The 24,828-nt window shown below is 40.6% G+C and overlaps 1 protein-coding gene across 3 annotated transcripts in view; it reads right to left on the bottom strand.

The window, feature by feature from the left end:
- Positions 1-24,828, bottom strand: part of si:dkeyp-23e4.3 (rho GTPase-activating protein 7) — a 167,300-nt gene that overhangs the window by 3,271 nt on the left and 139,201 nt on the right. For 2 of the 3 annotated variants that reach the window (XM_051937403.1, XM_051937405.1), the window contains exons 7-16: positions 23,898-24,260; positions 19,781-20,106; positions 18,139-18,315; positions 14,849-15,008; positions 12,212-12,410; positions 10,694-10,907; positions 8,114-8,228; positions 7,814-8,029; positions 5,345-5,574; positions 3,100-3,273 (exon numbers count right to left, since the gene is read on the bottom strand). In XM_051937403.1, coding sequence (XP_051793363.1) covers positions 3,100-3,273; positions 5,345-5,574; positions 7,814-8,029; positions 8,114-8,228; positions 10,694-10,907; positions 12,212-12,410; positions 14,849-15,008; positions 18,139-18,315; positions 19,781-20,106; positions 23,898-24,260 — 2,174 coding nt within the window. The remainder of the gene's footprint in view (positions 1-3,099; positions 3,274-5,344; positions 5,575-7,813; positions 8,030-8,113; positions 8,229-10,693; positions 10,908-12,211; positions 12,411-14,848; positions 15,009-18,138; positions 18,316-19,780; positions 20,107-23,897; positions 24,261-24,828) is intronic. The other variant, XM_051937404.1, reaches the window with a different exon arrangement.

Below are 24,828 nucleotides of genomic sequence, written 5' to 3'. Positions count from 1 at the left end.
GGTTCTGTTGTGCTGCCTTGAAAGCTAACAAGCCCTTAAAATTAACCCCACAGCAAATAAGCGGCAGCCGTTCAGCTCCAGCTCTATCATGAGAGGAAATTAAAGGCGGGAGGAAGCGACGGTGAAGGCGTCCGTCCCTCTGGGCGACTTCGCTTCTTTCTTACATCATCTTTGTTGCATAACAGCGACAGCGGGTCGACAGCTCCCGGCTGAATGGAAATGAAGCTGATTTCACTCGTTTTCGTTTTCAGGCTCTTTATTCAGCAGAAATTGTCAGAAATCTGAAAAAGAAGAATTACTGCGCCTCCTTTCACTAGCGGTCCGACTACAAGCCTGCAGAGATAATCACAGTTACAGATCAGATCCATCTTTACGTTTTCAAATGCTTTAATTTGCTAATTTCAGGGTAAATTAGTAAATCATAACTAGGAATGACTTTCAGTGGAGGATTCATGTCTAAATAGTGTTTTTTAAGGGAAAATGTTTACAAACTGAGGTTCTTTTGTGATTCTTAGTCTTCATTGTGTGTTACATCGGCCCACAGGTGTACAGTTTATATTTGATCATTCAGGTTGAGTTACTGCAGTTTATTCTGTTTTAGCTTCATGATATTTTTTGTACAAGCCTATTGACATTTGTTTGTTTTGTTTTAGTCATTTTCCTTATTGGAAGCAAAACTAAAATGGCAATAGTAGTCTTTCAGGACGTCTTCTGCAGGTAACGGTGTTTTCTTTTATTCCAAATTTCCAGCTCCACAGTTCAAGGAAAGCACTTGGATGAGACGCGAGAACCAGACAGAAGTCCAGTTTCTGTCTTAGATTAAAACCGCCTTCTTTTACAAGCTGTGAGCGGCGTTCAAGAAACCGACTACACAAATGAAAGTAAACATTTGTGTGAATGATCCTGGATGTCTTGAGCTTGGAAAAACCTTTAAAAATGACTTGTTGATGGGTGAGATACCTTCTAGCCTGGTTGAGCATTTTAGGCTCCTTTAGTCTTTTTTGGGGTGCTGTAAAACATCAAATATGATCCACTCGATAGGGTACTACTGTCATTTTTCAGCCCTGACATCTTGCATTGTGTTGCAATCGTTCAACACAGCACGAGAACTGGAGATCAACCAATAATTGTTTAGTTTTTCTGGGCTGATATAGGATTTTTCTAATCAAGATAGATGGATAACCAATATGTGGAACCGACATACATTAGATGTTTTGAGATAATCTGTGGCTGCCTCTTAACTTAGCTGCTAGCTGTTAGCATAGCCACTGTGAGAGTAGCTAACTTCCTGGTCTGTTGCCTAGTCTTTTGTTTCTTGTTCAGTTTATGCCGGCTGTTTCTTTACTAGAGAAGAGTGATGAAGCTGATCTGACTTTAGAAAGACATTGGGATGCTCCAGATAGCGTTAGCTGCAAGCTAAAGTAGCACAGCACCATTAGCAGAACAAGTTCCAGTTGCATTGACACTAACTAGTTAAATATTTGGGTGTTTTCAGCGTAACAGTAAAACTGGAGCTGCTGGTGGAAGATTGCAGCGTTTCTCACAACCTAATTATCTGTTTTAAATATCGGGAAATGTGTTCGTCTGCTTTCAGTGCAGCTGATTGGCTGTTATTTGTGATGTTTAACCAATCGGATAAGGCTGTGGGAGCCATAATTCATTCATTAGAAAGAACTAGTTGAGTTGAATAAACCTTTAACTAAACCTCTTTAACTAGAGGTACTTGGACAGGATGTAGTATTTTGGACAAAATTATCACAACTATTCGAATATTATAAATTCGTATTTTGAATGAAATTAGTCTCAAACCGTAATTCATTCATTAGAAATAACTCGTTGACTGGATTCAAACGTTTAAGCCACAACTTGTGTCCTAAAACATGCAAGTTGAGTGGGAAAAAACCTTTAAAAGTAGAAATTTTTGGACGAAAAATAGCATTTTGGGAAAAATTTACCTTTAAAACCATAATTCAACCATTGCAAAGTAGTCTTTTAGTTGAAATGAAGTTCTAAAATCATAATTAATTCATCAGAAAGTACTAGCTGAGTGGAATAAACCTTTAAAACTGGGCATGCTTGGACAGGAAGTACTATTTTACTGTTTTACGTAATTCAACAGAAAGTAGTATTTTGGACAAAATTAGCCTTTAAACCCATACCTCTGTGACCCAATAGTAGTTTTTTGTACAAAATTTTTATTTAAAACCATAACTCAAATATTTAAAATTGTATTTTTGGCTGAAATTAGCCTCTAAAACCACAATTCATTCATGAGAAAGAACTAGTGGAGTAGAATAAAGCATTAAACGAGAAGTACTTGGACAGAAAACAGTATTTTAGGTGGAATTAGCCTCCAAAACAACAATTCTTCCATTATTATTTCAATCAGATAAGGCTGTGGGAGCCAAAGTTGTGCTAATAAAAATAACGATGCAGATAATTGGAGAACTGCTGAATATCTGTCCCAATAATCGGTTCATAACCAACAAAAACCTCCAGATTTTGACCGACTCTTCCTTCCCTTCAACACTTTTAACAGTCGGTTAAAGTGACCCGTTCAGGATCCTGTCAGGAAAAACCTCCCTGTTCTCTCTTCAACACCGACTTCCTGCTACTCTCTAAACTGTCGAAATCTACCGCCGCCGTCTCTTCGTACCGTTGCGGTGTGGAATAATGACAGAGATGAGATCTGTGCACCGCCACCTGTTTTCTGTTTCATTTCATTTAATCAGCTGAGACGAATGGAGCCGCAGTTTCTCCGCCGAGACTCGGATTGATCACGTAAGCAGCAGAAAATCTGCAGCAACTTAGTTTCAAAGGGCATGAATCATGAGCGCCTTCCCTCCTCCTCCTCCTCCTCGTCTTCCTCACCTACAGGGAGGTGGTGGTTGTGCAGCAGATAGAGGTCAGAAACACAGAGCGGCCGCAATTAAGGCCGATAAGATGGACTAAGCGCTCTCTCCAGATATTTCTTTTAATAGGCTTCTCACGGCCTTAAAGCCTCTCCGGCTCTCAGCAGGATTGAAATCTGGTCTAATAACTCAGCTTTCCCTGCATCCTCCCCTTCAGCCATTAGAGGGTTTAAAGACTCGCTCTCACCTGGTATCTGTTCTACACAGGTGGGTCAGCCGGGTCTTCCTGGCTCCGGTGGGCTCCAGAAGGTAGAGGCAGCTGTGGACGTGGACTCTGACCCCCTCCACCAGAACCTCAGGGTGGTCCGTGGAAACCGAGGACAGGAAGAGAGGACCGGAGGACGGGTCGGCCTGCCACGACCTGAGGAGGAGGATTCATAATCATGAGACGAAAAATCTCAGTTTTCTGTCTGATTTTAGCTCCGAGCAGCTTCCAAAGTTTATTTTTTTGTTTGAATATTTGTGTATTTGGTAACTGACAGAAAATTTCAATTTACATATGAGAACACAGAGCTGAAAAGGGTTTTAAAGGTTATTTACGGTCAGCAAACCCAATAAGATCACCAGTATGGTCAGTCTGTGCCACTTAAGACAGGATTCAGGAAATATGTTGCTTCACTCTCACATTCCGAGTTTGCTTATTTGTTACTTAAAACTAAGTTCTGTAGATTATTGTAGCTTCATCATGACAAGATCACATGTCTTCAGACTTGGGAGTTTTAGTATTTTCCAACCCTCAAAAAACATCTTACTTGCTAGGGTTCAGTATCTCTGGAAATAAAACTCCCACAGCCGTTAAATCCGAAGAGGACACACGTTAGTTTCTAGCAGACCTAAATGACCAAACAGCTCCAGAAGAGGACAATTTTTTAACTTTTAGTCATTGAAAACGGGAGGAGAAAAGACAACATTTTGTAACAAAGGGGCTTTAAGTTCTAATATATGTGCTGTTAACATATATACGGATATTTTCAGTTGTAAGGTGGTTTAATATTTCAATTTAAGTTTAAAAAAGTGACATTTGATCCCTTCAAATATCAGAGATCAGCTGTAGTACCTGGTTGTTCCACCAGGTGGAACAAGGTAAAACTTTCTTACTGTTTAATACTGTAGAGACCCGACTACATGTTTGCAAGCAGAGAGCATTGTGGGAGTTTAGCTACCAAGAGGCACCATGACAAAGATTCTGTGACACTTAAGGACCTCTGACTTCAGTTCAGATTCAGCTTTTGTTTTTTCTTTTTCGATTTATGGCAAGATACCCATTTAGTACACTATTCGGCAGGTCTCATTTAAAATGTTGCCAAAAACAAACTATTTGCTTTAAACAGATATTGTTAAAAACAAAACAGTTCTGAGCAACCCCGAAGAAGTAACTGGACCAAATTCTAAGATTTTTCTGGCTGAACTGTCAGCAGTGTTTACATAGGAAACAAGTATGGAAACAGATTTTTTTTTTAAATGTAGAATAAATACAGAAATTAGACTTTTCTTTCTTTCTTTCTCATGACTTCTAGCATTATAACTGCATCATGCTGCACAGAAGACATTTCTAAGTTTGTCCTCCTTCTAGTCTTGGTTGTTCTGTCCAAATAAAGGTGCAGGACTTTATATTGTAGTGAAGAAATGAACCCACAGTCAGGAAAACACATGAAGCGAGTGAACATACTCCCTACAAAAACTCTTCTATTATTACAGGAACAGGAGGGAAACACTGAACAGATGTCACTGGTTTTAACTTTAATTACAAGACATGTATATTTTAATGTAATAAGCTAATTAAAGTCATTTATACCAATAAATCTAAAGGTACAAGAGTTCAGTTCCAGCTGTTAATCCTGGTTCTGTGGTGTTTACAAGAGAAGTTATAAATAGAAGAACGTAAAATAAGCTCCTGCTTATTATAGAAATCAAACTATATATTTGTAACCAGTTTCTAAAACTTCAGGTCCTGAGTAGGAACAGTCCTGCAGAGCAACAAAAACACTTGATTGTTTTTGGTCTTTTCACTGGATCTGTTGAAAGTCAAGACTGTGGCTGAATGTATTATGCAAAAGCTCTTAATCTAATGTCTTTCTCAGGGGTAACTCAAAGTTCATGTCTGCGGTCATACAGAGAGGAAATGTTGGAACGTGCTGTGGTCCAGCCGCAGACACAGATACTGTCATGGTTCGTGTGACTTCGGGGTTGGATTAAAATTTCAACAACTACCTTCAAAAGTCACGCACACCGAGAAGCGATGCTGCGTTTTGGTTTAACTCAAACTGACACTTTGAGGGTAAATTTCTGCTTTGACTCTTGTGTCCTGTTCGCTCTGTGGAGCTCGGCAGGTGAGGCCCGAGGCTTGCTCTGCATCATTACCTTTCTGTTTCCTCCTGTAAAGCGTGTTATTTTGGAAAGTCTCTGTATGAATAAAGTGTGTTTGTTGTTACCTGAGAAGCAGGTGCTCCTGGACGGGTTGGGAGCCCAGCTCGTGGCCACGGCCCTGGAGGACGTATCGGTAGACGTCGGCGTCCTTGGACAAGGTCTGGATGACTGCGGCGTGGTGCAGATTTCCCTCCCACAGCTGCTGCTCCCTCAGCAGCCGGTGGAGCAGCTCCATCTGTGGGGCATCCACCTCCACGGAGCCTCGCCACATCCACAGCGGGCAGCCGTCGTCCATCTGAAGGCCAACGGACAGAAAAAATGAAAACTCAGCAGCACTTTGCTGGAGCCTTTAATCCAGTAAGAATAGCAAGATGTTGAGTCAAAACCTCCAATATCAAATAAAATGCTGTTCTACACTAAACCTGCCACTCAGGCTGCAGCACCAAGTTACTGTTTCCAGTTATAGAAAAACTTGGCTTTAATAAGGAGAATAGAAGAAGGCAGAAACAAAGCCAGTCGTTTGCTGCTAAAACAAAGAACTGAAAGAGAAAGAAGAAACCAGCAAAACTTTGGCTATCTAAAGGAAAATGGAAAAACAGCTTTTTTCAAAATGGAGGTAAGTTGGGTGCCACAGAATGCCCTATGTAGCCCTATAAGGTGCAGTCAATTCCAGCCATTTTCAGTACAAAAAAAATCGCTAATATTTTATTTGTAAATAAAAATATGACGAGAAATACAGGGAATATTGGACGCACATCGCGAGGTGCATTTCCTCAAAAACGACCTATTCGTGGATTATATACCGACTTCAAGACATGTTTTGGACAAAATATCTTACTGGCTTGTTTCGTCTGGATGTAAAAGGTTGGATTATGGCCGTTTTTTCTGGAATATTTTCATCTGTGTGTAATAATGAACCCGCAAATGTGAGTCGAGCTGTGTACGTTGAAGCCGTGTACAGAGAACGGATGGATGGATATTCGTTGTTTGTCGGACAAATGTGTGTATATTACCCGCTGTGGTAATCACATCTGAAAGTGGTTTATACCGGCGGATTCATGAGAATCTAAGCTTTCCATCGGTGTATAGTGTTTCTATCATCGAGTTGGCAGTGTCGTTCTATTTCGAAAAATGCGGCCCCTGAACCGTAACGGGTTAACTGGAACACACCTTTAAGGACTTAGAAAGCCGGTGACCTCAAAGTACTGTTTTGAACAAAATTATCATTTAAATTATTTAAAACCTTAACTCAGATATTACAAAGTAGTATTTTAGGTGAAATTAGCCTCTAAAACCATAATTCATTAAATTCAATTTTATTTATTTATAAAGTGCCAATTACAGTCACATTGTAGCAACCTGACAGGAATAAACTTTTAAAACGGGACGTACTTGGACAGTAAGTAGTATTATAGGTGGAATTCCATAGCTCGATCATTACAAAGTAGTATTTTGGCTGACAGAAACTTCTAAGACCATAATTATTTCATAAGAAAGAACTAGCTGAGTGGAATAGACCTTTAAAACTAAAATTACTTGGACAGGAAGTACTATTTTACTGTTCTACTTCAACAGAAAGTAACATTTTGGACAAAATTTGCCTTTCATACCATAATTCTGTGACTTAATAGTGATATTTTGAACAAAATGTTTATTTAAAACCATAACTTGAATATGTTAAAACAGTATTTTTGGCTGAAATTGGCCTCTAAAACCAAATTCGTTCATGAGAAAGAACTAGTAGAATAAAACATTAAAGAGAAGTACTTGGACAGGAAGTAGTATTTTCGGTGGAATTAGCCTCCAAAACCATAACTCAATCATTACAAAGTCGTATTTTGGCTTAAATAAACCTTAAAAACCATAATCAACTCACCAGGAAGCACTAGTTGAGTAGAGCAAACCTTTAAACCTATAGCTACTTGGACAAAAAGTAGTATTTTGGATAACACTACCTTTTAAAACCATAACTGGAATATCATAAAATAGTATTTTGGGTGACATTAGCCTCTCAAACCAGAATTCAGTCATTAGAAATAACTAGTGGACTGGATCAAACCTTTAAAACCATAACTCTGTGACTTCAAAGTAGTATTTTGGACAAAATTATCATTTAAAACTGTAACTCGGTTACTACAAAGTCCTATTTTGGATGAAATTAGACTTTTAAACCATAATTCACTCATCAGAAAGTACTAGCTGAGTTTCCACTGAATTGTGAAGCCTGAAAAACATTTAAATCTCTGACTACTTGGATAAAAAGTGGTGTTTTGGATAAAAACCATATTTTAGCGATCGAGTTTTTGTAGGTGGTGCTGTTACATGCTGATGTTATCCTAAACATCTGCTCTTGTACTAAAGGATAATTTACTGTAAGGTTTGAACCAACAGGAAGCTGATAACACATCCTGGGTACCAATGTTTGTTCTGACTCAAAAATTAAAGTACTGCATTTTTTTATTTTTATTTTTTTAGATTTGGTCGGTTTTATACGTAATGACCAAACACTTTCTCCATGTCCGACCTCCGCTCACCTTCTTGAAGGCCACCTCCACGTTCTCTGGAGCTGGGTGGTTCTCCCAGCCTCGACTCTTCTCTCTGGCTTCCTTCAGGAGGTTCTGGGTGCTGAGCTGCAGCTTCTTCCTTCTCTCCTCCTGTTGATCCTCCTCAGAACCTCCAGACTCCTCACAAAGGAAGTCCTCAGTGACAAGAGCAGCACCTAAACTCTGGCCGGGCCAAAACTCTGGAAGCTGCAGAGAGGGTTTAGTTCAGTTTTCTATACTAAAACTTGAATGTTCTGGTTGTTTTTTGCTTCTCTAGCAGGTTGGTGGTACCTGGAACAGTCTCTGGGCCTCAGTGATCATGTTGGCCAGGCCCTGGGTGGCAGCAAGGTTCTCGCTCAGGTCCCGCTGGTCTGGGCGGCCCAGACTGTACTTCCTGTGACTGGACCTGCAGCAAGAGAAGGCTCACTTTAACTAAAGGCAGCAAACATACTGAAACAATGTCCTAATAAAGAATTTCTTTTGTCCCTGATGTGATTCAAGTAATTTAATATTCAGTCCCTGTCAATCCGATACCGCTTTCTTTGATAATACGCATTTCAAGTATTGTAAGATTACCTACAGGTAATACAACGTACCTGGTTCTGCCACCAGGTGGAGCCTCTTACTCTTCAGTACCATAGCAACCAGAGGAAGCCATCACTGTAGCTACAGGAAGTTCATGTTGGCAAGCAGAAAGCATCATGGTGATTTAGCTAGCAATGAGCACCATGACAAAGACTCTGTAACATTTAATGACCCCCGATTCAACTTTTGATTGATCTTCCATCCATCCATCCATTTTCTTCTGCTTATCCGGGGCCGGGTCACGGAGGCAGCAGGCGAAGCAGGTCGTTACAGACGTCCCTCCCCCCAGCAATGCTTTCCAGCTCTTCCTGGGGGATCCCGAGGCATTCCCAGGCCAGACGAGATATATAATTCCAGCGAGTTCTGGGTCTGCTCCAGGGTCTTCTCCCAGACGGACGTGTTCGGAAAACCTCCAAAGGAAGTCTCCCTGGAGGCATCCAAATCAGATGACCAAATCACCTCAACTGGCTCCTTTCGATGCGAAGGAGCAGCGGCTCTACTCCGAGCTCCCTCCGGATGTCTGAGCTCCTCACCCTATGTCTAAGGCTGAGTCCAGCCACCCTACGGAGGAAGCTCATTTCGGCCACTTGTATCTGCGATATTGTTCTTTCGGTCACTACCCAGAGCTCATGACTATAGGTGAGGGTTGGAACGTAGATGTACTGGTAAATCGAGAGCTTCGCTTTACGGCTTAGCTCCCTCTTCACCACAACAGTTCGGTACAACGCCTGCATTACTGCTGACGTTGCACCAATCCGTCTGTCCATCTCTCGCTATATACAACATGTCACCCATTGAGCATGTTTGGGATGCTCTGGATCGGCGTATACGACAGCGTGTACCAGTTCCCACCAATATCCAGCAACTTCACACAGCCATTGAAGAGGAGTGGACCCCCCCAATAAAACAAAACTGCACCTTTCAGAGTGTCCTTTTATTGTGGGCAGTCTAAGGCACACCTGTGCACTAATCATGGTGTCTAATCAGCATAAGGAGAAGTGCTCACTATCACAGATTTAGACAGATTTGTGAACAATATTTGAGAGAAATGGTGATATTGTGTATGTGGAAAAAGTTTTTGATCTTTGGGTTCATCTCATAAAAAATGGGACCAAAAACAAAAGTGTTGTGTTTATATTTTTGTTGAGTGTGTATAGGCCAATTTGCATGTCTGCAGACAGCACACACTATTGCATAAACTTGAGGGTGTGAGCATGTGGTCTTACTCGACGCCCTCATTTTATCTCCGATTCTCTTTTCTCTCATTTGAAAACCGGATGTTTAGCTGGAAAAGACTATCTTTCCTATCAGGGAGTGAAGCTGAGGCCAAATGGAAACTGGTGGAGGTTATGTAATTTGCTCTCTGTGTAAACTGTGCTAACGGCTTTTCATTTGTGGGGGGAAAAAAAGGGCATAAAAGCTGGATGTGAGCCAGAGGAGACGTTATTCGTGAGAACGGAGAAGTTTGGAAACTCGACGTCAAGTGAAGGAACAAAAGGAGGAAAAATAAACATGATTCTGTGGCACCTAAATGGCAGTCTGTCAACGGCCGGCACATACTCACATCAATAAACCAGAGGTGAAGTCAGGATGTAAAGCCGTATCCGAGGCTGTGATTTAACAGCGAACCACGCAAAAATAAATATTATGTGCTCTCAAAATGCACAACAACTCAGTTATTCATTTAGTAAGGAAAATGCTTGGATATGTGCTACAAATAGGGGCTACAAAACTGCAGGAAGTTGATTTTTCACTTGCATGTTAATTTCATACAGTGGATATTGGGTCAGATTTACAGTTTTCTATCAATGTAATATTATCAACGTGGAATACCACAGTTTATAGGGGGACAAAACTCTCCTCAAAGGTATGTTTAGGTCACTCATCCCAAAAACTGAACCAAAATTAGCTCCTGATGAAATCTAAACATGAAGAATTTGTGCTAAAACTTGCAAAACAAGCTTTTAAAGGGAAGACTAGCTCTCTGAGAAATCTTCTGATGTCCGTTTTTCTTTCATTTTAAACTGAAGTAACTCGCACTGAGATGGACTGGACTCCACACCGGAGAGCAGAGGTCTTATGTAACTGCTGTGAATTTACATAACTGTGACGATGTAGGTCAGACCTCCACTTATTTCCATCTTTCACTGAGATGCTGCAAATTCCCATCATCAAAGGTGTAACCTCAGTTTTTACAAGGTGGTTTAGAGAACTGATTAGATAACGGAGCTCTAAAAATACAGCGCTGGACTTAAGAATCCAGTGCTGGACGAGTCCTCGGCTCACCTGGCAGCGTTGGCGTCTCTCTTCAGGGTGTTGAGGTGGAAAAGCGACGGCGCCAAGCAGACGGCGATGTTGGTGGGAGTCATCTGGTTCTCATCCACGCACGAAACAACATCACGCAGGAAGAAGAGCAACGTTCGAAGTGCCTCCCTGTTCTCGTCCAGAAGCAGCAAGATGGCTGCCTGAGCCGCAATCAACTGTTGATCCTTCGGAAAATCTGCAGGCAGAAGAATTATTATTTTTATTGAAGGCAGTGAAGAGTTTACACCAACTTAGACACTTTGCAAATAAGATTAAAGTCCTTATTAGCTTTACAAATCTGAAATGGCAGTATCACAATTAATAGATAAAACACTCAAATTGGTCTCTAATTTAACAACTTAGCTCGTTCAGGTTGGATGTTACATGTGAATACGCTAATGTTAGCATTAGAAATGTTCATGATTATTGGTAAATTAATTACTCTAGTCTCCACAGGTGAAAAAAGTTGTTGTAATATCAGATTTAACCCACTAGAACCAAGTGATTCCAACTACATGGGCTGTTTTCTATAAACGGAGCATTTTAAACATCAATACCGCGATCAGCCATGGTCATTTAGTGGGAGAAACCAAAATTGCTAGTAATAGTCCATTAATTGTGCATCCCTACCACTGATTTTGTGTTTCTTTAATGCAACCAAGTCTTCATTTTTAGTGTTTAAGTCTTATTAATCGCCCAATTCACTGTGACGAAAAAAGTCAGCGAATCCCAAAATTGAAGTAAATGATGTTCTATCAGACAAATTTCTCTAGGTTAATCATGGAAATGGGAACTGCATGAATGTTCATTTTGTATCAAGCAGCAAGAAAAAAACAATGTTGTAACTTGATGTATTTGCGTTAATTGACTTCATGTCAAACTTGTGATGCTTCTTTGGGACGCGTGCACAACACTAGGTAATTATCAGGACATCGTGCTAATCTGTGAGTATGCTAGCCTGGTAAAGGCTAAACATGAGAGCTTGTTGAATAAAAGCAAATGTATGTTTCAGAAATTATAGCTAAGTGCAATCATGTTGGCAGAACAAGCTAAATAATCAAAATGGAGGTCAAAAGAACTCCCTATTTGGGGACCAGACACATCTGACACCAAAGACCTGGATCATTACAGCTAATGTAAAAACGTAAGCTGACAAAAAGTAATTCAATCCGGTAATCTTCAATCTAGGTTCTGCTGTAGCTGTTTTAATCTTGTTTCCCTTTTATCCTCACCTCGACCAGTCGAGGCAGACGTCTGCTCTCCCTGAGTCTGGTTCTGCCAGAGGGCAGTTTGTTCTTCTCATGTCACAACATGCAGCTCAAAGGGATTTGTTGGATTTCTCTTTATTATACATGATTATAAGGTCTTATTTTGAAGTGTTGTGAGACAAATAATGTTGTGATGTTGTGTTAAAAATGACGAATTAATCACACTGCTCATTTTACATGTCGGTCAACCAGATTCCCTCAAAGAAGAAGAATGTGCAGGTGATCTGCTCACACTGGTAGATGTGGAGGAAGGACTCGCTCAGTTTGCTGGTGAAGATGGGTTCAGGCAGGTCTCTGAAGTACTGTTTCACCATGTCAGCCACGTCGAAGGCCGACTGACCATCATACGAAACTCCGTCCGGGTCGGACTCCACCATCTCACGGAGGTACTGGATACGAGACTTCACCCCCGACTTCCGGAAAAGACCCACCTGATACAGACAACCATAGGAACAGTATGAAAATGCAGACCTTTTAAATGGTTTTGTACCAACATAAACTAAGTTTATTCTTAAAGAGTAGGTTGAAAATTAGCAGCATCACACCAGAACCTCTAATTCTACTATTTTGTTCCATCGAAGCAGCAAAACTGAAGTTGTTGTGGTTGTTACTGTCAGCTGTGAGCACATGGCTTTTAGCGTTTCAGGCCTTCTTGACATTTCAAGTCGTTTCTGTTCATTTACCTCAACATGGAACATAAATAACTACAAAATAGTCACACAAATCCAGTTTCAGACATCTTGAATTCTTTGCTATGATTCAGGTTGTGTTACCAAATGTTTGTGTGTCTCCAGTCCATCATTTTAAATCTCAGACTGTCCAACAAGAAGTGGAAGATTCCAAATCACTATAAAAAGGGGGGTGGCAGACTGTACCATGTGTGTGACTACACAGGAGGGTCTATGAGGGTCCATCTTTACAATCTATACTGTATATACTTCTGTATTTGGACAATTAAAATAATTATTAGAAATTATTTTAACAGTTTTGTAATAGAAATGTTCGGTGTATGATCCACTTTCATTAGGTCATTTTAAGTTTATTTAGGTTTTTTTAAATATGATTTCTTACTTGCTATAGTGGACAGTGATGGTAAAATGAAGCTTTCCTGAAGTAGTGAAGCCAAAAAAAGGCCCCAAAAAATGTAATAAAAATTCAGCATTTGAAGCCAAACTTAACACAGTGTTCACTGACGGCACCTAAAAATAATTCATAGCAGGCAAGTCATAAACAAACCAGAATTGCACCGAATCCTTTAGTTTCTTACAGGTGTTACTTGGACAAACTGTTAATTACCTGCATGGTTCAGACAGAAAGAGAAAGAGGTATAAAGTGTGTAAAGAAGTTTTTAATAATTTGTGTTTGGTCTTCTAGAAAACCTGGTGTACACAAAACTGGTAGAGATGATGTTAAATATGCTTCACGTTGGTTTTATACTCAAAGCAATGCGAATACAAAAAACTAATTTAAAAAGGTGCTCTGTAGAGTTTTCTGAGAGAAAAAAATTCATTAAATCAAATCAGTAAACAGAAAAACTAGTAAACAAAATAACGATAAAAAGATCAAATAAAAAAAAGCAAAATTTTGCCATTTCTAGCTGGTTTAGCTGCCTGACTGCCTCGTAGGAACCACAAGTTTTGAATGTTCTAAATGATCCTGTGTGGAGTGGAAACTGATGATAATTTTCTAATTAATCAAGTAGTTGTTTTAGTCTATACAACGTTAGAAAATGTCACTCAGTGTCCAAGATAACAAAAGTCCCGTTTTGTGCACAAAACATGTTCAGTTTACTGTCATACTGAAGGAAAGGAAGCAGAAAATGTTCACATTTAAGAAGCTGCAACCAGAGAATTTAGATTTCTTTCTTTAAGATATAACTCACCCCAATTTACTGATCATGAAAAGACTCTGTGATTCGTCCAATAGCTGACAATTAATCAATCAATTGACTATTTCTCTCATACGTTCTCCAAACTTGCTTTGGAGCCTCAGTGTAACATCACCCATGTACATTTTCTCACAAACAAGCTTTCTGAAGCACCGAATCTCTATGAAGATCATAATCAATCAAAAGGAACAATCAAAATACGAGTGGTTTTCCTCTTAAAAGCTTCAATAAGAAGCAACTGGACTTTTAATTGTGGTTCTTGAAGTTTATCATGACCTGGATGACTGCAAATCTACACGGACACAAGTGTTATTGCTGGTGTTACTGTTGATATTTTGATTACTTAAGTTTATACTATGAAAACAGACCAGTTATAATCAAAGTCTACAGTCAGTGCGATGCAACAAGGCCTTGTTTAGGATGATATCTGATTTTCGGCTTTGAAACATTTTGCTTCAATACTTTTGCTTTGAAAGTTCAAAATCAAGTTTTCGGCTTTGATCAGCCGGGACTCTTTTGTGCAAAATTATTCCTACAAGTAGTTTTACTGGTTTCACTGTTGTTATTTTGATGAATTAAGTTTATACTATGATAACAGACGAGTCTTAATCAAAGTCTACATCCAGTGTTGACGCAACGAGGCCTTGTTCAGGACGATTTTCGGCTTCAAAACTTTTACTTTGAAAGTTCAAGTTTTCGCCTTTGATCAGCCTGGATTGTTTTGTGTAAGATTGTTCCCTAAAGTTACAGTTATTATCATTAAAAAGCACAAACATGCTGCAGGTAATGATCATTTTCTGTTTGTTTTTTGTATTGGCATCACAAAAAATAAAAAAAATCACACAAAACTAGCTTTCTAACTTTTCTGAGCACAAAAAAAACCACCAGATAACTTTGTCTCGAGGTGATTCCAGAAGATCTTTGAAGGGTTTTGTGTTTTTGAAGCCCCTGCAGGCTCGTCGAGGGGTTTGGTTTGGTTACCTGGTCCAAACACTCGGTCCTCAGGTACACCAGCGCTCTGAGGATGCTCGGAGGCAGCGGATCTCCAGTCTGCTGGACGCTGAGCAGCAGAGGAACCCCAAACACCCGCCGGCCTTTCACCTCCATGGCCTTGGTCTTCCTCAGTGGTTTGGGAACAGTCCTGCGGGCAGAGAGAGGCCTCCGTTAGATCCCCACATCCTCTAGTTCTCAGGAAGAAATCAAATGGCGAGGACTGGAGCCGAGGGAGAAGTTATGGAAAGTAATGTACACTCAAAAATTGTTTTGCAGACATTCAGGGAATTTGTTCTCTCAACCAGTCAAGTATTAAAAAAAAGAAGCTTCATTTGGCCGCCGTTGCATGTGTTCCTTTTGAAGGGAGAGCCAAATAAACATTTTCTGATTACATAAGTCCCTGGTGATCGCTAAAATGTTCGCGCCATTCAAATCAGCACTGCGGGAAAAACACGGAGGAACCGTGGACGTCGATCAAAGGAAAAGGACTTTCTGAGGGACGGCTGAAGTTTGTTCATGGTTCTGAACTGATATCGGCAACCTTTTCACCGTCAATACCGCCGAGGAAACTGCAGACAAAGCCGCTTTTTAGCTTCTGATGCTGTAGAACTGCGAGGCTGAGTGCACTCTGAATAACACCGCGGCATTGTAATAGTCATGTTTAATGAAAGAGGGCTGAGAAGCACTTCAACAATCAGAACCGAAACCTCTCCCCCGCTCGGCTCATTATCCCAAGAGTTAGAAAAGTCTCGTGTCGCCTCTGATACTTTCTCTGAAGCACAAACTCTCTGAACACTTTCCAGTTCTGTTTCCCTCCCCCCAGACTTTACTTCAACATCTCATAGCTCTTGGAAACAAACTGGCTATTTTAAGGAAAGTGCTGCGGAGTATCAGTCGTCCCAATCAGCACTTAATTGCTGTATTTTTAATCATCAAGTGCTCGCTTTGGCAGCTGTGATTAAATCATTGAAATGAGGAGACGAGAAACTTGTCGAAGCCTGGAGGGATTTTTTTACTCCTTCTTTTGCTGGAGCATTTGTCCTAACAGTGCTGATGTGACAACCTCTTACTGTCTTTTGATTTAAATCGCTGCCGTAACGTCATTTATTTGCTCCCTAGGTTCTTTATCCTCAAAGACCATCCATTTTGAGTAGCATTCTTTCTGCAAGTGTGTTTCATGAGAAGATACTATTCTGCACTCATCAAATTTCAAATATTCCATGTACAAAATACTAAAACATGCAGTTGTTGTGTAAATTTGTTTGTCCTGACACCAAATCTAAAAAAAAAAAAAACGAGGAGAATTTTTTTTGAAAAATGCCATTTTTTCTCTTATCCCCCCCCCCCCCCCCCCCGATGACTAAACTGAATCTCAAATAAAACTGTTAAAATTAAATATATTAGATAGATATTTTAAATAGTTATTATTATGCATGCAACCCTGTTAGCATAACCTTTTCACCTGGTAGAAGAAGAAGAAAACAGTGAATCATATGAGACACTGGAATTAACATCATCAAACAGTTTTCCTAAAGAATGTGTAGAGCAAAGCTGTGTCCTCTCTTCTGTTTTTCATCTTTTCATCACATTAGTGATTCCAAATGAACTTTTTGACAAACTGGAGGAAATTCCCTCCAGACGATCCTGAGGATATCGTGTTCACTAAGCAGAACACCTGAAAACAGAACGCCTCTGACTTCAGCTGTTGCTGGCAGGGAGGCAAAACAAAACCCTCCTACCAGCACCTGTAACGCTTGCTCATTAATGTTCAGCTAAGCTAACTGGAAGCAGGCTGCGGCCATAATGGAAATAACTGAGGGTTGTATCAGTGTTTTGTTCTGTCTTATGAAGACTTTGCATCAAACTTTGACAATGTGTTGGTGATCTCTCAGTCCAGCTGAAGTCTTTCTGCACAACTACTGTCTTTCCAAAACCTCCAAACTACCACCTCTAAACAAATTAATATGGCATTCATGGATGTTTTCCTTAAAAAGGACACATTGTTTTACTTCCACATAATCCAGTTGGAGCTAAAGGAACACAATGTTCACATAACTGGTGTCAGAGCAAGTATTTAGAGTTTGTGCTTATTCGTGTTAATTTAATGTTTTCTTTCTTTTCTGCCTTAGAGGTCACTGCTGACATGATTTTCTCCCTCGTCTGCATCATCTATGAAGTTCAAACTCTCAGTATGGAGCAGTCTGAAATGTAAAAACACGCCACACCTGAGCTACAGGGAGCTATTTTCAACCTGCTGCCACACATTTTTCCCCACATCTCCATCCAAAACCCTCGTCTGATCCTGAAAATTAAAGACGAGTATCTACGAGGAGTAATTTCAGGACGGTTTTTTCTTTTTTTCCCCTCTCGGTGCTCGGTTCCCACATTCAGCCTTATCTCATTGAGCATAACACCCTCGGCAAAAAAACAAAAAAACAAATTGGTTTTCTACCACGGCATAAAACAAGCGGGTCATGTGTTCACTCAGAGCACATTATAAAATACAAACGCTCGGCAAAGTAAACAAGCGGAATATCTGAATGTTTTATTATTATAAAAAATGAATTTGTCTCGATTTTGCACGAGGGCTTACTCTGAGAACACGGTGTAGGAGGCAAAACACTGATCCCATTAAATTCATGTATGTCAACAATGCCCTGCCTTTCAAGCGAGCTGCACTTTGAGCTCCGCAAAGTCCTCATTAAGGGAGACAGGCTTCAGTTTGAGTCTTAAATCTTTTCCCTGTTGCTCCAAATGTCCCTCTGGGCTTGTTGTACTTTCAACGCCGCATGCTTACCTCCTATAGGACACTACAAAGGATGTTTTCCAGCACTGGGACATCGCTGATTTAGTGAGAAAGACGTAAATAGTGACATTGTTTGACCCACTGAAGAGAGAGGAAGTCGTCAAAAACAAGCCCCAGTGCTTCGGCGGTTAGCCAGTGAGCGGAAAAGATGACAGAACCAAACTTCCCTCTGATTTCCCATGAATGTGGAAGCACAGTGGTGGTTATTTAGAAGCGTTCCTCTTGAAGCGTGTTGCTGCTGGGTTTTTTTCAAGCCGAGGCAAAGTTGCACCTGAGCCATGAATAATAAATATCTTTTCTAAATAGGCCGCCTGAAATATTTACCCTCGGCCCGCCCTTCCTTACCCTCCTGATTCCTTGAAGTTTCTCCACACAGCTGTGCAGGAGTCTAAGAATACTGCTGTTTCCACCAAACCCCTGCAGAACTTTTATTTTCATGCACAGAATCAACCACAATCTTCATCCTTCTTACCAGTTCCAGCCCTGCTTGCTGGACGGGGAGTATTTGTCCATCAGGGCGGTGAGTTTGAGCAGCGAGAGTTTCTGGAGCAGGAGGAACTGGGAGGCAGACTGGTTCTCCACTCCTGGACTGGAAGGCAGGGAGGGCAGGCTCTGCTCGCTGGACCAGTGCAGCTGCTGGCTCACCCTGCTGGACACACATTATGAAATTCAGTTTCACGACAGGAACCCATGATGTCCAAGAGAAAAAAGTAAATGAATTAGTAGGGGTGTCCCAATCAAGTATTCCTTTTGCTCTGGATCCTATTCAGGTCCGTTATTGTCTAACATCTGTTGATACCAAGTCCCAATCCAAAACCATTTCCTAGATAAGCCACACTTCAAGCAAATTAAAGGCATTAAAATCATTTTTTTTTGGTGTTGAAAACTGCATTGACCCAAGGAGGCAAACACTTGAACTACAGGCAGTTGGGTGTTGGCAACATAAAGCATTGTGGGGGTTTAGCTAGCATCAGGCCACAATGACAAAGACTTATGTGACACTTAAGGACCTCTGGTTAGAGCTCATGTGCTTAGGACAACCGAGGATATAATAGGACAGTGTCTCTTGTTGATTCTTGCTTGTCTTTAAACCATTGTGGGGGTTTAGCTAGCAGGGGGCCTCCATGACAAAGATTTATGTGATGCTTAGTGACCTCTGACAAGGTAAACTAGTATTGAGTAGGACCGTGTTTTTAGTTGATCCTTGTCTTAAAACCATTATGGGGATTTAGCTAGTAATGGGCCCCCATGACAAAGACTCTTGTGATGCTAAATGATCTTTAGCCAGATGGTTTAAGACATGTTAGGATCAAATAGGAGCGTGTTTCTAATTGATCCTAGCTTGCCTGAAAACCGCTGTGAGGGTTTAGCTAGTAATAGACCACCATGACAAAGACTTCTGTGATACTTAGTGACCTCTGGGAAGAGCTCATATGTTTAAGGCAAGCTCAGCTAGAGTAGAAGCATGTTTCTAAGCTCAATTTGAGTTATCAATTACTCTGTTGTTAATCAGTAACATGCCGATTACTGATTTTGGGAAACCATTGATAATTTGCATCCCTAACATCCTGATATGAATTATATTTTACACCTATGTGATAGCGGATATGAAAAAAAGGATTGGGCTTAGCTTTCTGCAAATACTAATCAGTGAAAAAAAATGCCTTGATCAAACTGGGACATTCCTATTATTATGAGTGATAGCTCATATTAAAACTAAAGTGGTCCAACGAACACGCAGCAGAAACAGAGAAAGAAGCAGCGTCCATCTGTGGCTGACTTTACATTACAGGGGAGGCTTCATAACTTTTTACTGCTCTCTATCTGAAAACAAATATGCAGCATGAGGTTGCTGCTTTTATCTTTAGTGCCTCACATTAACTTTACTCTTACTTTGCTCGATGCCTGAAGGAGTAAATCCCCATAACTGTCAGCGTCTGCAGCCCACTTCCACTCACATATGTCCAAGGCTACTTTAAGCATCCAGTAATGTGTTTGTATATCCTCAACCAGACTTTATCTTTTTAATGACCCTGATCTGGCTCTACCAACACTAGTGAAACACTCTGAGGTTCTACAGCTTGTGAAATGTGATGTGCTCTGTGGACACTCACCTGCTCCGGGGCTGTGGTGATGTGGTCTTCGACTCCTCTCCGTTAACAGGCGTTTTCTCGCTGCTCTCCTCCGGATGCTGAACCTCCAGGTGGATGTGGCTTGGGGAGGAGGGGCAGGGGGAGGCGGCTGAAGAGCCATGGGCAGGGGAGTCCTGGGAGGAAGAAGAGGACGAAGAAGACGAAGAGGAGGAGGAGGAACCTCTTTGACAGTCGTCTTCGGATAGGTTTTCAGACCAGGTGGAGACCAGCTGTTGGAGGTCACTGATTCTCTCCAAAACGCTGTCCAGAGCCGAGAAAACGTCCTCACCTGCCAGCAGTCGACTCACCTGAGGGGATGGAAAAACATACAGCAAAAATAAGCATTAATGAGCCATCGTGTTGTGTACAGCAGCGGTCTTCTATATTTTTTGCACCACGGACCGGTTTCAAGCAGACAATGTTCTGCAGATCAGTCATCGCTCTCATAACAAATAATAACGTCTTTTGTTGTTGTTTTTTTCTTTCTGCACAGTGGCTTGGTGGTTAACACTTTCACTTTCGCCTTGCAGCTAGAAGATCCCCGGTTCACATCCCAGCCTTCCTGGGATCTTTCTGCATGGAGTTTGCATGTTCTCCCTGTGCATTCGTGAGTTTTCTCCAGGTTTTCTGGCTTCCTCCCACAGTCCAAAAACATGCTCAGGTTAATTGATTATTCTGAATTGTTTGTGAGTGTGATTGTTTGTCCTGCGATAAGACTGGTGACCTGTCCAGGTGTCTTCTACCTTCACCTTAAGTCAGCTGGGATAGACCCCAGCCCCCTCAGCAAACCTAATAAGGATTAAGCGGTGTGTAGATAATGGATGGATGGAAAAAAAAAGTGTCCTAAATAAATAAAATTACTTGTTTATTGTTAAATATGTACTTACTTCTGTCTCAGTCCCTCCCATTTTTCAAAGAAACTCTCCAGAGACGTTTGTTTTGTATTAATTTTAGCGAGGGTTAGCTTCATTTAACAGAAGTGACGGGAACACGATCTACACCCCCTGTCAAAAGTTTTGAGACATTTTCTCATTCAAATAAATTAGAAACTGTCTCAAAACTTTTGACAGGGGGTGTATTTGTTTTTCAAAATATAACTTAGCAGGAACTCAAATTAAAAATAATGATTTTTTATTCATTTTGTGCAGCCCAGTGGTTGGGGGCCGCTGGTCTACAAGGTCCTTTCAATTCACAGTTTAATTCACAATGAAAAAAAAGACTTAGCATCCCAGAGGACAAAGCTAGATGGATGGACAGACAGACAGATGGATCGAAACTTTAGTAATCCCGAGGAAAATTCAAGAATGAAATGATGTTCTTAACCCTCTGAACCCTAAAAACCCATCAACAGGTTTAAAAGTATGAAATAGTTGAAATATGTAACGTACATAAAGCTACCATTTTTGTGGACACTTAAAAATGTTGTACGTATTGAAATTCAACTTTGATTTTCCCCATTTTTTTAGGATTTGCTGCATTAGGACATAAAAAACTGAGCTGAAAAAAAGCTTTAACCTGACTTTTATTACTTAAAACGGACGTGCTTTAATCCAGCGGTGAAGAAAACACTGGTGGAGGATTTTATCTACTCTCCGCTACTCAGACTCTCCATTATCCAGTTCATTGTCCTGTTTACGTAACTGTTTACTTTATAAACCGCTTTCTTGGCCTTCATTAAGCCTAATGTGACAGCAGTGCCAGTTTATTTTTATTCACAAAGAAGCAAACGGCCTTTTTATTTGTCTAATTTACTCACTTACCAGTAGCAGTTTTAATTTCCACAGCTTCTGGTCTCGGCGCCAACAAAGACAAGTTTCTTTTACAATAGTGTATAAATCTCTTTGTCTGACTCTGCAGATATTTGCAAACGATCACATTTGGAGAGAAGATGTCGCTCTCTGGAGGAAAGGAGCAGAAATAAAAGCTATTTCCTAATGACTCCCGTAATATTTTATATCTACTCTTCACTTCCTCAGCTGCCAAAGTGCTTTCCAACTTCATCCCAAACGGCTCCTCTCCTGTTTCAGGAAGAATCCCGACTGATTAATGCAACTTGTCAGAGATGACTGCACAGTTTTGACCTAAAATGGAATTTGATAAGAGCACTCACAAAATGATTTTTGGCTTTATGGGGGAAACTCCATATGGAGCTTAGCTTAGCAGAATCAATATCCTCGATTGAATTAGTCGTGTTTTTATAGACTGTCATTTCAGATTTTATACTTTTTTTGTGGAGCGGCAGGAGTGCCAAAGAGTAAAAGACAGAGAGACTTCTCCTTATGTTGCCTGTTTTTTTATTTTGGATTTGTAGCCTGAAGGGATCAGTGTTTTATTGGTGAAGGATTTAAAGCCTTGTTGCATTAAAAACAGAACATTTTGACATTTTTATTCACTGTGTATCACTCTGTGGATTATTGTGTCATTTAGAAACAAATCCCACCATCCACATATGAATATATAATTCCAGTAAAGTGACTCAAAAACACAAAAAGTGCAGTATGTAGGCCTAAATATTGGAGAAAGTACCCAGATGTTCTACTTAAGTAAAAGTACCAAGACCTCATTTTTACAGTACTTCATTATTAGTAATATTACAGCACAGGAAGTCCTATTCAACCAAACATTTTAGCAACATCAGTGTGTCAGCAGTGTTTGGCTTTTGTTTACAGTTGACCAGTTTAGTCTACTGTCACCCAACTAAAGGGTCAAATAAAATGATGGTTAATCCACTGAATCTGTGTGATTTTAATGTAAGGTGTAATAGCATATAGAATTAGTTATAATTCAAACTACTCTTGTCAGCTACATGTCACCATAACATGGAGACATTACACTACAATAACATTCTGTATAGACACTGACCGTATCATGGGTTCTGGGTTCTTCCAACCTTGTAACCTCTTGAAAGAACGACAGTAATATGTGAAAAAAAATAAGCAGGGAAGAGTGGGGTGAGACGAGTCTGTGGGTTAACTGAGCCACCCTTTGTTTCTAGAAAACCATGAAAGAAAACTGGTTGTATTTTTGAAAATGTTTCCATTCTAAGGAGCACATGGACCAACACAACAGGTTTTTGTTGTTCAAAGTTAATTTTTATGTTTGTGGTATTATAAGTGTTGCATCTGAACAATTACTGAGACATCTGAAACTATTTCACACACGTGTCAGTGCATTAGTGAGCTACAATGTGAGGCTAAACTGTTAGCTCTAAACTGCTTGGATGATGCACTTCTCTTAGGATGGTGGCACCTGCGATTATTATCCCCCGCCTCCACAAAGTGGAAAAGGGGGATATAGGTTTGGCCTCCGTCCGTCCGTCTGTCCGTCCGAGATGAAGGGGACAGCTTTTCTCGGAAACTATTACAGCTAGGATTACGAAATTTAGTGTGTAGCTTCACACCATGGACACCTTGATCAAGTTCAAAAATCAGACCTGTACGATAATATTTAACAGAGTTATGGCCCTTGATCACTATTTTGGATATAGACTCATAGACATCACATATGGCGGGGGATATTGATGACCATGTTGTCTTGTTGATAAATAATGACATTCCCGTAAATCTACAGCTATATGTTCAACAATACCCCAGTTTTGTAAAAATTACAGTAAAATTTGTTCATTTTAAACATGATTTTGTTCCAAAGTTTGTCATCTGTGGTGCTCATTGAAGGATACTGGCCTTTAAAGTTGTACATTTTATGTTTAAATACAACTTCTAAGAGGTCATTTAGCGTTGAATTGGTCTTTGATATAGCATTAGATGAGGTATAAAACTTTCAATTTTACGTCAACATAATTGATGGCACAATTTCCCCCAACGTATTTCCCCCAATGCTCGATGTATCCCTTGCTGGTGGGAAGTGGAACCAAGAAAACGCTTTTTTTTTTGTGAAAAGGCAAACTTTAAAAACTGTTTATTTAAATCCAAACCAAATATTCCCAGAGATGCCCCACATCCTGAAGTATATGTACATGTCTTATTTTTAGACATTACTGTAACGACTCTTCAAGTAAAAACAGACTCATATTACACTACACATTTACAGGGTGCAGTACAACAGTAAATATAAATGCAGTAACAGTCTTTTGACTCACCTCTGACTCCTCGCTGCCACTTCCGCCGCTGCCTCCTTCGCTTTCAGACAGCAGCCGGTCGTTGGGTACGTTGTCGTAGACGCTCATCCGGTGGTCCAGCAGAGCGAGTGGACTCGGGACGTCACACGACGAAGACGGCGAGGCCAGAGACGACGTGCCGCGACGGATGCTGTTTCGCGCCCGATAACCGTGGAAGCTGCCGGTCCTCCAGTTGACAGAGGTGCTGTCGATGATGGGCGACAGGATGGCGTGTTTGTGCATGAGGGAGGTGGGGAAGGTTCCCGGTTTGTGTCCCTGGGGGATCTGGAAGACCAGGCTCTCATGGCTGCTGTTGTTGTTGTTGTTGATCTGGTTCCTGTAGTCCTGAAAGAGTGAACGCATGTATCAGTGAGGTAAAAGGTAAAATACTGGCTTACTGGGTATCCCTCTATGTAGATTAATATGCATTAAATACTTGAAATTACAACCATCAAGACCACTTGGTGTGAAATATAACAATGACTACATCCAGTCCCAAAGATTTCAATTGATCAATACCAGTAACCTAAAAGCAATACTTTATCTGTGTTTGCTGTCATGCAGGTGTCATAAAAGGAGATCCTAATTTGTGGCAGGACATTCAGAAATCAATCATCAGCAGCATTATATATGCAATATATGAAAACCGTCCTGTTTAATCCCAGTGTGTCTTAAAGTGGCTGGAGGTCATTAAGTGTCACAGAAGTCTTGGTCATGGTGCCCGTTGCTAGCTAAACCCCCACAATGCTCTCTGCTCGTAGTCTATGTGACCACCTCCTCTGGTCTCTACAGTATTAAAAAAGAGGTGACACATAGTGAAACAACCAGGCACTACAGCTGATCTACAATACTTAAGGGGGTCAAAATCACGTTTTTAAAAGTTGAATTGAAATATTAAAACCACAATACATTT

Source organism: Acanthochromis polyacanthus, chromosome 17 (assembly GCF_021347895.1).
Source record: "Acanthochromis polyacanthus isolate Apoly-LR-REF ecotype Palm Island chromosome 17, KAUST_Apoly_ChrSc, whole genome shotgun sequence".
Lineage (NCBI taxonomy): Eukaryota > Metazoa > Chordata > Actinopteri > Pomacentridae > Acanthochromis > Acanthochromis polyacanthus.
The sequence above is the reverse complement of the archived record's forward strand: the minus strand, read 5'-3'. Positions and strand labels throughout refer to the sequence as shown.